Source organism: Pteropus vampyrus, unplaced genomic scaffold, assembly GCF_000151845.1.
Source record: "Pteropus vampyrus isolate Shadow unplaced genomic scaffold, Pvam_2.0 Scaffold2, whole genome shotgun sequence".
Lineage (NCBI taxonomy): Eukaryota > Metazoa > Chordata > Mammalia > Chiroptera > Pteropodidae > Pteropus > Pteropus vampyrus.
Window position 1 is genome coordinate 18,979,643 of NW_011888783.1, and position 13,203 is coordinate 18,992,845.

At 40.8% G+C, this 13,203-nt stretch overlaps 1 protein-coding gene across 1 annotated transcript in view; it reads right to left on the reverse strand.

Annotated features, from left to right (window-relative positions):
• MYO3B (myosin IIIB) overlaps nucleotides 1-9,894 on the reverse strand; it is a 355,967-nt gene extending 346,073 nt beyond the window's left edge. Inside the window, exons 1-3 of the mRNA XM_023528462.1 lie at nucleotides 9,872-9,894; nucleotides 8,943-9,126; nucleotides 8,069-8,203 (exon numbers count right to left, since the gene is read on the reverse strand). Of these exons, the coding sequence (XP_023384230.1) occupies nucleotides 8,069-8,203; nucleotides 8,943-9,126; nucleotides 9,872-9,894 (342 nt within the window). The remainder of the gene's footprint in view (nucleotides 1-8,068; nucleotides 8,204-8,942; nucleotides 9,127-9,871) is intronic.
• Nucleotides 9,895-13,203: the final 3,309 nt, after the last annotated feature.

Genomic DNA, 13,203 nt, shown 5'->3' on the forward strand with positions numbered 1-13,203 from the left:
TGTAACTAAAAACATAGTAAAAGTATATCTTGCATATTTTTTCTTTATAGTGTATTGTACATTACTGAGATTTGAGAGTACATAAACCAGGCGTACTGCACTTTTGCAGCAATTTAAGAGTTTTCTTGAATGATTTTTATGAATTGCATAAGTCAATGTGCGGGTTTGGGTTTGCTACATGCCAGCTTAAATCAAGGGTTCTCAACTGGTTTGAGCAGGGCATATAAATACCTTGAAATCGTAAGCAGCGTGTATATGCATCTTGCATTTTTCTACTGAAAAAATTCAGATCTTAAATCAGATTCTCAGAGCTATCTTTGTCTTTATAAAACTTAAGACCCTGCTTTAGAGACTAGGTTTCCTCCTGGCACTTTATCTGAAATTTGGGAAAGAGGTAACTAGTAAACAGTGGGAGTTTCCCTGGGTTGTGGCTGCTTGAGTCAACTGGCTTTCCATAAGCAAGAAAATTTGAGGGAACATAGATTAGCACCTGTCCTATTATTATTTTATCAAGACAATAATACATTAGGATATATTAGACTCTAATTACGAACATCTGCAATGTTTTAATAAAGGGTGAGCAGATGTTTTTATTTGATGTGTATATCATTCTTGCTACATATATGGCAGAAACCTTGCACTCACATTAACAGTCAAGGTAACCTGGAACTGAATCTACCTGTGTGTTTACCATTTAAATTGTCATAAGCAAGTGTATGTGACTAAAAATCTAAAATAGCATTAGGAGTCTTCAAAACTAGGATAAAGTTACTACCTCTCAGGAATGATTTAGGAGGGACCCTAGAAGCAGTGAAATGCATTGAAGTCTATGATGGTCCCATGAGTTTGGATAAAGTGTCCTTGGAATCCACTTTCTACCAATGTCAGGTGCAACTTTTAACTCAACACTGATCGCTCTGATGGTCCTAATGTTGAGTACCAGGGTAATATTTTCTAAAGGATTTCACATACTTTTGATTCCAACTGTGTTTTACATGACCCTGAAATGGCAAGTAACATCCAATGTTCAATACAATACCCTCTTGAGCAATGAATGCATTTCCAGGCACGTGACTCATAGAATAGTCTTAAAAGCTAAGCTTTTGACAGAGACAAAATAATTTCTTCAAGACTCCCCAAACTAGATTCTACATTTCATGGAACAAAAATTAGAGAATTGACCACAGCATCAAATGATGATCATGGAAGAACATAGGATGTGACATAAGGGACGTTCTCAACCCACAAGAAAGAAAAGCCCTTCTGGAGTAGGTGGCATAGAGCTTGGAGAGCTTGAAAGAATAAGATGAGAGTGAAGATACCCCCTCTTGGGGGGTTGGGGGCTCTATATAAGGAAGTAACGATAGAAACTTCAGTTTATTATGAGCCTCTTTTCATTTGCAAATCTAAGGGGAGGCCTCCTCATAGGCATGCCTCACACCAGAGAAGGGATGTCTGAGCTGAGTGGAAATGGCAGCACAGCATGGTGAGGTCAGCGGAGCCTGGGGTTATCTCAGTTCCCTAAGGTCTGCTCATGACTTGCAGGAGATTCAGAACTTCATGCTCCATTTGGGGACAGGGACAAGGCTAGAGTTTGAATAAGAAGGACAAAGAGAGAGACTGTAAAAATGGGATATAAATGCTAGAATTTGCCTCTTCACAAAGAAGTGGCTCAGTTGAACCAAGTTTCACAGAATGAGTTAAAATCAGTTGTCTCTTCTAGGCAGGCTGGAGGGCTTGAGAACAAAATTGAGTTCAGTTATTAAAAAGAAAGTTACCTCTTTGCTCTCAAGAGTTTGTGACTGTCCAGTTTATACTCAAACATGAATTACTTAAACATGAATACGATGCAGTCTCTACCTCAAAGAGCTCACCACCAGGAATGGACACAGGAGTAATTAGAATATGACATGTGGAACTAGGGGTGTGCCTGAGGAAGTACGGAGGCACCAAAGAGGGAATGGCAACCTCTGCTGAGGTAAGGTGAAGAGGGAACAGTCTGGAAAATCTTCCTAGAGGATGTAGCAATTACAATGAGTTTGCAGGACAAATGAGTTAATGAAAAGTGGACAAGAAGGGGAAGGGCATCTCTGGAAAAGGAACACCATGTGCAAAGGAAGGGAACATGAAAGGATGAGGAGAGAGAGAGAGAGAGAGAGAGAGAGAGAGAGAGAGAGAATTCTGATGGGACAAAGGATGCCAGGATCCTAGGGAGATGGGAAAGAAAGATGGGGAACAGGGAATAACAGGTCTGCCCTGCTAAGGAGTATGGGCTTTATTACTTTACACACATGTATTATAATACCATAATATACCATTAGATAGGAAGGATAAGCTATTGACAAGTTTTAGACAGGAGAGCTCTGTTCAGATTTGCATTCTAGAAAGATGACTTGAGCAGCAGATTGAATGAAGGGTAGACAGAATAGGAAGACACCAGAGCTGGACACCTATCAGGAGGTATTGAAGCAACCGAGAGGTCAAAAAGTCAAGAGTCATGAGGAGGCTTTTAAGAGACAGAATAGACCAAGATTTCTGACCAGCTCTATGTAGAAAGTGAAGAAGAGACAGAGTCTAGGGATCTTGTGAGAATAAGAGAAATATCAATAAACTTCTTTGATCCACTAAAGCCAAAGCAGTAATTGGAATGCAAGGCACTACTGCACCTTCATCAGAACCACTCACCAGCCTGGCTCCCCTCTCAGGGAGGCACTTGCTTTACTGAATTGCAAGCATGATTAAAATTCTACCCAGATAAAATTTAAATTAAATGCTGGGTGATGATCCAAGCTAACTCAACCCTGGAATTTTCCCCTGAAACCTCATTTCACTCTCTCTCCTGCCCTACTTTAAATGTGGCCATTTTTTTTCAACAGGAGCCTACTCAGCGATATTTTATATAAGTAGACAACTTATAAACTTTCTTCATAGCTCTAGAACCTATGAAGGGATTAAGAGCAGCCATTTTGTTAGCAGGATCAAAACTCAGCTGAGGGTTTAAGAACAACAATAGGACCTTACTCAGTTGGTGCCTTTTGTTCGCTAAATGTCTGAGTTGAAGAGCTGTCTGACTGCCTGTGATTCACAAAAAACATATCATTAAACTGTTCAAGGCAACTTTAGAGGAAGTGGTCTTGTAAAGTTGATAAGCCCACCAGCAAAGTTTTAAGGGGCAGCTTGTGGGTTATAGAGAAAGCAGTTTTGGGGAGGGGAGTAGGGATGTTAAAAAGGGAAGCAGGCGCAGACTTACATTGTCTAACCAGGGTAAATGTTCAGTGAAATGAACTGAATATTTTAAAAGCATGAAAAGAAATTATATTTAAATGCATCGAATAAAATAATCCCCTTTAGAGTTTTAAGAAGGCAACCAAGCCTCCTGCTCCACCCCTGAGGGTTGGCACGTGGAGCCCTGTATTCCCACCCACTCTGTCAGCCATCAGATTCAAACACAGAGGTGTGTCTTCATGCCTGCATTCCTCCCAACGCCCTCGGCATTCAGGAAACATGGCAGTTGAATGCATCTAGAATTTAATAAGCATTTTGCTCCAAACCAAGAAAAATAGAAAAACCATTTATGTACCACATTTTCCAAAACATCATTGATTATTGATTCGATCACAGTATGTGCATTTACTAAGAAGGTCATAATTTCAAGCAATAAAATGTTCCTTGCTCAATACGCCATCAACTTTACTCTGTGTTACTTAAAAGGCCCATGCAATACAATCACCAGAACTTTATACTAGTTGAAGCTCCAACTTGCAAGTGGATTCTGTACTCACATGTTGATTTGACCTAGTCAGAATGCAGAATTAAGGGGAATTTCTTTTCAGTGTCCTTTGTTCAGTGGACTTTATCTTTCAGGAGTCTTGGAAGATAGAGAGCATAAAGCAAAAATCAAAGATCATCCAAATTGGTCTAGAATTTGCCTTTGGAAGCACCACGTTGGGCACTGTCCACCTCTCAGTCAGGCCAGAACAACATGTATTTTTCCTCCACACTTTTAGGACAGATTGTGTTTATTTTTCTGATATCAGGTAAAATCACTGCTTTCACTTAGAAGAATGAAAACTATGTCACTTGCCAACTGTAGTGTTCAAGTCAGAGTGGAGAGATGCTCACACCACAAGTGGTAGGAGGGCCCCACAATGCCCACCTCCCACCTCAGTCTCTCTCCAGGACATGTGCTTATTGAGTAGAATGGTGGGTAGGCAGAATCGCTCCACTCCCCAGCTTCTAACTCTCTCTCTTGCTTTTGCTGAACACATATAGCGCATGTATGTAGGATATAACTCTGTCCCATTTCAAAGTTCCTCTCTGCTTCTCTACATCCGAGTGATCCATACCTTCCTTCTGACCCAGCACTCCAGTGATTCTCATTCTAGAGTCCTGCCAGAATCAGCCATCTGAGTCAGTGCTTTGTAACCATCTCTGGCCAATCAAAACTTATCAGTCCTATGTTCCAGACCATCAGAGTCCTACTATGACCTCATTTGTTAATGTGATCAACTTGATTCGTGCCACAATATCAATAGGTGAAACTCATCTGAAGTATAACACTTGCAGTGAGACTCAGGCCTATTCTGGACTTTCTAGGGCCTCAAAGGTGTCCCTGCTCCACCCCAGCCCCCCATCCCAACCCTGCTTAGTTACTAAACTTATACATAGATATCTAGGAGAAAAAGCAAATCAATTAAAAACAAAAATTCTTTTATCTGGTTTAAAAATATAAGAAGTTTTAAACAGAGACTCATGGACATGGACAATGGACTAGTGGTTACCAGAAAGGGGGAGGAGGGGAAATATTAAAAAATGTTTAAAAATTATGTATATATAGTATGAAAAGTATAATAAATAAACTGGCATTTAAAAATTATACATATAAGAAGTTTGGGTTTTTTTTGTTTTTGTTTTTGTTTTTGTTTTTTGCTTTACAGCCTCATTTACTAGTGACTCCAGATTCCAAACCACTTCTTTTAAGTTGAACATGTGATTCATGCTGAAATTAGTAGTATCTACCTGCTGAAGATTTTATGTTGAAAGGAAAAAAGAGAAAATGTAGTTCATGCCTTAGCACATACTAGGTATTTTTTCTGAGTATTATGTTTTTCTTAAAGGTCTAAATTCTTTTTACAATTCATTTAGGTGAGAGATGATGGGACTTAAAGTTTTTTAAAATTTAATATTAATTTAGAATTAAATTTATTCACAAATTTTCCAAAATATTATTATGTATGAGTGCTTTTTCTTTATATCATAGGTGTCTGTCATGAAAGAAGGCTTCAATATACTTTCTGCTAACAATTAGTAATGAATTTCAGAAATGACATTTTTATTTGCTTTTGTTTTCAGAGCTGTGGTGATTTAAGCAGGTTATTAATAACATTTTTCTATCCTTTAGAATTGCTCAGTGGAATAACTGCTCATTGGTCTTTCATCTCCTTCAGCAAGGGGAGAAAAAGGCAACATAAATTTAATCTCAATATACAGGACGAGGAGAACAATATTAAACAGATCATAATTTTGTGGTGTGAGTCTCCTAAAGCACTTCTTTAAAGCTGCAGAGGGAGTAAAATGGTCAGGGTGCTGTGTGGACATCATGGTCATCCCGCTGTGTGTGAGAGAGAAAGAGAGAGAGGGAGGGAGGAGGGAAGAATGGATGGGAGACAGGGGAGGAGGAGAGAGGGAGAGAGGGAGAGAGAGATAGAGAGAGACAGAGAGACAGAGACCGGGAACTGCTGCATCCCAGCCGGACGGCCCGGGTCTGTGTTCCCAGGGCCCAGCAGACGGCACCACAGCAGTGAGTGATGGGAACAAACTGCCAAAGTGTGGTTCTCCCTCCTGTTCTGCCAGTAACTCGTTATGTTTCTGGAGGCAGGTCACTCCCCTGGGCCTCTGTTCCTGCCAGTTCTATGAGATCAGGAATCAATCCCTGTTTCTATAAGTGTATTGGAGGCACTGGACAGATCTAACTACCCAGCAGTCTGGCAAAGAGGGCCCATTCTGGGACAGAAAAAAACAAGGATATCCCTTTACCACCAACTTTGTCATGGACCAAAAGGCATAAATGTCAGCATATTATATTGCCAAGGTATGAATAATTCAGTGTCTCAGGGTAGCCTCATTATCTGTTGGTGGACACCCTGAAAAAGCAAAGGACAGTCTGCAGGAGAACATATGCGCAAGTCTCAGTTCATAGTCCTGGGCTCCTTCTCATCTTTCAAGACCACGTGTGGCCCTTTCTGGCTGCCTCAGCAATGCCTGAGGAGCTGACCTTTGGTCACTCCTCGTGGGGAGGAACATTTATTCTCCCAGTGACTACAGGTATGAGCAGCCCACTTACCTGCCTGGTCACATCAAAGGGAGACCCTAGAAAATTCCTAGAAGTTCTCTCTGTTTAAATATAGAGCTTTTTTGAATCATGGGATAAAAATGAACAGAAACTAAGATTTCTCGGTCACTGTACTTCCAATATTGAATTACAATGAGATTTAAAACATGAAGATCTTACTGAGCCGAAGAAGAATATAATCAGAGACACCGGAAACAATGCTTTCTACGTCCCAAGAAAAGCAGCATTTCAAAAATTGTTATTCTAGAGTTTCATTGGCATAATAAAATCTATAATATTCTCAAGGAGAGGGTGGGCAATAATATCCAAAAGGTGATACTATGAGAACATGTTATATGATAACCAACTAAGCAGACAAAGATGATTTCTGAAAACCAAAACCCCTTACATCTTTATATTCTGAGGAAGGCAATTGATGTGACAGAAATGTTCGAATTAGTTTTCCTGCAGATCATCCCATTTGAATATAACAAATAAATTCCCCCATACATCGTTGCCATGGCAACCAGTATATGTTGCCCCATGCCCAGGCTCTCCCAGAGCCAGGAGGAAGATTCAGACAAGAGGCACTAGATGGTGAATCAAGGGCTGGCTTCTCCTTTGGAGATTCTCATTTAAGGCTTTCACATGTGTCCGCACGCTCCTGGATCACATATGTGACCTCAAGCACAGAGGCATGTGCTGGTTCAGAGAAGCAAAGTCCAGAACAAATCAGGGTGGGCCTCATGAGCACGAAGCAATAGACCTGTTCTAATATGCTAATTTCACAGATTGTCATTATTATGTCTTTCTATTTTAGTCCCACGGGGAATGGGATTGGTGGAGAATTGGATTTGTGAGGAATCTTGTACCCAGATACACACATTCATTCCCATTAATAAGGGAGAAATAAGTCAGGACGACAGAGGATACAACAGTGCTTTCAGATTCCCTCTTCAGAGCAGATGCTGCAGGGGATATTGGCCTCTTCCTGCTCCCTGCTCCTACTTCCCAGCAGCACTTCTCACTAGGAATTTCCCCCAGCTATAGGCAACTGCCTTCCCCAAGGTCACACTCCCTTTCAGAGGGGAATGCAGCCAGTGATTGGCTGAGGCAGATACAATCCAGGACAGCTCTGCCAAGGGCATCCCGGCTCTCCGTCTCCCAGAGTTTGAGCTGAGGCCTCAGTTGTAACCACATTGCTGTTCAATGTCTCCCTTGCCCAATCCTGCCTTCTTCACTTTCTGCCAGGTCTATCTCCTTTAAGGTCTCTCCTGTACACCTGCAGCACACAGCTCTCAGAATCGGTTTCAAGGAACCCAAGCTAAGATGACGATTAATGAATGTAAATGGCCTAATCTGAACTTGGTGAGCCGAGTAAATCTAGGGCTAACAATTTCTGAAAATGAGTTTCCATCATGTTTTCTATAAAATGTTCTCAGTTTAGGGAAGAAAATAAACTTTTCCAACTATATTCCCATATTCACTCAGTATTAGAAGAAACAGTTAGTAAACTTTTGAAGCAGAGTACAAACATTTATGCAGAGTATGAACATTTGCAGTACACAGCCTACCTGTAAGAACTATGGAGGAGAATGCCACATCTGGCAAGGTCCCTGTGACACATCGGAGGAACCAACTCCTCAAATGCGCCTCTTGCACTATTTAGGCAAAGACACATCTGCTTGCCCCTGGAGCTTTGTTTGAATAGATAGTTACCCAACATGAGCCTCTTACCTCCAGGACCAGCCACAGCTGTCCTCCCACACAGTGATCTGCTTTGTAAAACATCCCATAAAACTTCACAACGTTGGGATGATTAGGAAGAAACTGCAAAATGTTGTATTCTGCCTCAATCTCTTCATCCATATCCTAAACAAGGTAAAAAAATGCATGCTAGAATAAGTCTAACGTGTGAGGAAGGGTACAGGTACGACATCGCAATCAAGTAATCACTTAATAAAGCATATTTATTCTGTATTTTAAATGTCATCATTACCTCATCTTGAACATACTTAATGATAGACATTCCGATCTCAATTAAAACCTTCTAATTATTATATTAAGAAAGTATGTATTATATCCTTTTATCTTTAACAATATTATTATAAATATCTTTTTTTATTTAAAAATGTCAGAATTGTCAAAGCGGTTAGAAGAAGTAACTCGAAAGGACCCAACACAGGGTAGGACACCTATAATCTCACTGTGAAAAACAGCGTCCAGCATTTTAACCTCGATGTTCAGGGTTCTGAAAAAAGTTGTGAGGCTGATTGAATGCCACAGGTCTGAGTTACTTGGTAACTTATAGAGAGACCAAGCTGTGTATAAGCCCAGGGAGTGAAATATATCACTCTTTCCAAGGGAATAATTTTTGATGAGCCCAGAGGGCCCAAATCAAAACAATAGTAAAATGGACAAGAAACAGAAAGTCAAGGCAAGTTTTAACTCCAAAGGGAGTCCCGTCATTCAGATGAACTGACAAATCATGACTCATTTTGAGATTTCAAGCCAGGTTTCATGAAAATTATCCCTAGAACCAGAAACAAAGTTGAAAACTCAATGTTCATAAAATACTATATCATGCTTACTATTTACTACCATTACTTACACTGATTGGATCCAGAATTTTTACTGCAGCCAGGCTCCCATCTCTCTTGTTAGTTACCTTGTAGACCTTGCCATAGGTGCCTTTACCTATGGTTTCTATAATTTCCCAGGTATCTGTGGGATCTGGAAGCGATTCAAGTCCAAGCATCGTGGGGTTGTAATGAAACAATCCATACAAATGTTTCCTGGTGGGGAGATAAGTTTGTTATGTGCAACAGATCACAGGATTGGGGGCAGTAGGCTTTCGAAACGAGAATATATTTATTTCTTCACCAGCAACCTCGTGTTACTTTCTTTTCATTTTCCCTTTCTATTTTAAGTATACTTTTTTAAAGGGGATGTGAAGCCTCCTTAAGATGTGGGGGTATAAGTTAGCAGGGAAGAAACTTGACTCTGAAACACCTTTAAAAACATGATTTTTAAAAGGGTGGGAAGAGTATATAAACACTACAGGATGGAGTAAAAGAGCTAAAGAGGATGTTTTGTCACGACTGGACAGTTGTCATTCTAGGCTGCTGCCAGGGGAAGAGTCTGAAAGCCAAAGGTCTTAGATGTTTGCACCCAGGGTTATGGTAACCATGACCAGGTCTCTCTGATTGGCACTAGAAACCAGTCTCCAACCTCTATGTGCAAAGTCTTGGCTGCTAGGAAGGATGTGGTGCCTGTACCAGGCATCGGTCAATGCACAGCAACCATTGCTGATCAGGTCTTAGGTCCTGCAAGGACTATCCAAGCTCAGCACCATCCTAGAGTTGGAATCACACTGAGTGGTTAACCAGGAGCTGCAAACTCACTTGACCTATTTAATAAGGACAGAGCCCTATAAATTCAATACTGTGACACAGTAGCTCTCAAGTCAAACTGTCTGCACGATCTTGGCCTTGCCCTGACCAGCCCTAAGACTTGGGCTACTTACTCATCTCTCTGTGCCTCAGCTTCTTCATCTGCATCATGGGGCTACTACTACTGGTGATGCAACTCACTTAACAGAGTTGCATTAAGGATTACGAGATGATGATATAATAAAGTGAGCATAGTGAGTGCTCAGCAAATGTCATCTGCCATCACAAAAGAGCAGCACCAAGTTTTGCTTCAGAATAAGCAAGGCTTAACAAACAACTTTCTGTTCTATTTCACTTTTGGCCACCACCTAAATGAGAACCAAATTAATTTTGTTCCAATCAGTTAATAGTTTTCACGCAAAGGGCTGGAATTTGGTATGTCCAAATGAAATTAAGTCATAGAATGTGGCAGCAGGAAAGGGTCCTGGAGGCTATTGAATCAATTGGTTTTCTAGTGCTTTTTGGCCACAAAACCCTTTTGTTAAATTAAATCTTACTTAGGATACTTATGTATAAGCTGAGAGAAGCAGCGCAGCTCTGGCTGAGGTAGGCTGGGAAATCAAGTGCCAGCTTTGTGCCCCCTGTGGGAGGACAGATAGGGTGACCAATTGTTCTGGCTTGCCTGGGACTACCTTGGTTTTAACACTGAAAGGCCTATATATCCTGGGGAACCTCTTAGAATTGGGCAAACTGAGATAGTCCATTGCCCTAATACCATGAGCTTCCTCAGAGATATGTTAGAAAACCATTGTTTACGTATCCCCACATTCATACTTTCCTTGCCTCCTTTTTGAACTAAACTGTATCTCCCCCCAAATTCAGATGTCGAAGTCCTAACCCCCAGTACCTCAGAATGTGACCATATTTGGCGATGGGACCTTTAAAGAGGTAATTTAGATAAAATGAGCTCATATGGGGGCCCTAATACAACATGACTGATGTCCTTATAAGAAGAGATTAGGGCACAGACACACACCAAGGGAAGACCATGTGAAGACACAGAGGGAAAATGGTCATCTACAAGCCAAGGAGAGCAACCTCAGAAGGAATTGACCCTGCCAACACCTTGCTCTTGGACATCCAGCATCCAGAACTGTGAGGAAATATCTGTTGTTTAAGGCACCCAGACTGTGATACTTTGTTACCGCAGCCCTAGCAAACTAATGCACTCCCATTTTACAAATGAAGAAACTGAAGCCCAGACTGATGACCTGAGAATCTGGTCCTCCCTCGGCCCAATGTCATGACCTTAGTTCCACGGAATAGAATGAAGGGAGCCAACTGGTTAACAATGGCTCTTTCTGACCAACTGCACTAAATACTGAAAAGTGCTGTGTGGGAATACCCACATTCACATGGAGGCTAAATGCCCCACAGACCTAATGAACAGAAATCTCTGCTCCCCCCAGAACAAGAACAGGTTACCTGGAGGGATCCATCTATAGTTGGTGCCAATGATGGGTGAGTAGAAGGCTGACCAGTCATGCCCATTATGTCCATTTGGACATTCACGGACAAGGTTAAGTAAAGGTGCAACAGAACAGGTGCACATCAACAGAGTTGCAGGTCTTCTCTTTTTAAAATCAGTACCCATCTCTATCAACTCTTCAGTTGATTAAATAATCATCTCAAACTGTGGCTGCTTATACAGCCCTATAAAAGTGGTGATCTCCTCCAGGGAGGCAGCTGGAACAGCCCTTCTGACAACCAAAGAGCCGCTCCTGGCCAGAATGTTAACCTTGAAAGCAGGCTGAACTTCTGCCTATGTCTGTGTATGGAGCATGACAGAGCTGGAGCCTCACAGAAGTAGCCAGAATTGACCAAAGAGCCAGGAGCAGTTTGGAGTGAAAGGAATGAACCTGGGACCTCAGGACTCTCCAGAACCCTCAGAAGTCCCCACAGAGGCACCTGGGTTTTCAAATGGGCCTCCATTATTTATTTGGACATGAAATGAAAGTGTGATCTCAGGAAGCTAGAAAATTCAAGTTACACAAGCTACTCTCTTTGAAAGGCAAATAGGACTAAGTCTGTCTCAGCAGAGGTGAATGATGGCATTTGTCAGCATGGGGCAGACTCATGCAGTTCATAAACCTATCAAAAATCCTATTGGCCTGGACTGGTCTGCGTGTGCAGCTGCTCTAAAGTGAAGACTTGATGAACACTCTTTGTTTTTGCATGTAATAGTATTATGTAAGTCAATGCCACAAACAAATTTCTCATCAAGTCATTACTCTCTGCGAACAAGATTCTGCTGTCCCCTAAATCCCTGTGGCATCTAAATTCTTCCATCTAAATTATTTCATTAATTAGCAAGGCAAAGAGGACATCACCTAAGAAAAATATCCCATTAAGTAAACAAGGGTTACATAGGTATTAAAGAAATATTTTCCTGTCTTTGTCCTCACATTATAATTTACCAAGTATCTAAGAAATAACTGAACTCCTCATTACTTAAGCCGATAGGTAGGTAGGAAGGTAGATATTAGTAAGAGACTTTATTTATCTCTGTGGTAGTACAATCCCTTGTTAAGGGACAATTATCTTTTTCTCATTTTGTTTTGTTTTTGGAAGACAAACTCCTCCAAGGCAGAAGCCATGTCTCTTCCTGGTGGTGGAGAAAGCAGGCTCTCGATAATATTCTTTCTGTTAATAAGTACAAATGGACTGAACGTGATCTCCACTTGCAGTTAACAGCACAGGCAGGCCACCTGTGAACACCACCAGAAAACAGCTCCGCGCCAGATCCCTCTTACCACAAGAGCAGGGACTTGCCCAGGTTACACACCTCACTGCAGTGAGGAGTTTCATATACAGCTGTAAACTAATACCACAGCTGCTGCTTTACCTTATCAGGATTGAACGTCTAAAGATTTCCTTAAGAGTTTTGGTTTCAATTATCGGCAGGGTCATACTTTTAAAAAATAAGCCATGAAATATTTTAAGGTTTGGTTTTGTCAAACATTGTTCCACAGATTTCTAGCATCTCAAAAAGAAAGTCAGGCATTATGCTTCCTGATGGAAAAATACTCCACTACCTAAGAAACAGTGTTGCCAAAAATCAAACCTGAATCTGATCAGGCTTCTAGACTACCAATTTACAGGAATAAAAAAAGAAAAGGATAACATGTTAGACAACATCATGTGTGAATAATAAGCAAAATCCATACTCTAAGAAAACCCGATTTCTTCAAAAAGTAAATTACGAATAAAAATAAATAAATTAAAAAAGGTAACCTCGGGATTAAAAGAGGCTTAGAATACATATCGAATGTGAAATAAGGTGTGGATTCACAAAAAATTATAACAGTTAGGAGATATTTAGATCACTGACTAGTTATTTGATATTAAGAAAGCATTGTTGGTACATATATACAATGGAATATTATTGAGCCATAAGAAGAGATGAAATACTGCCATTTA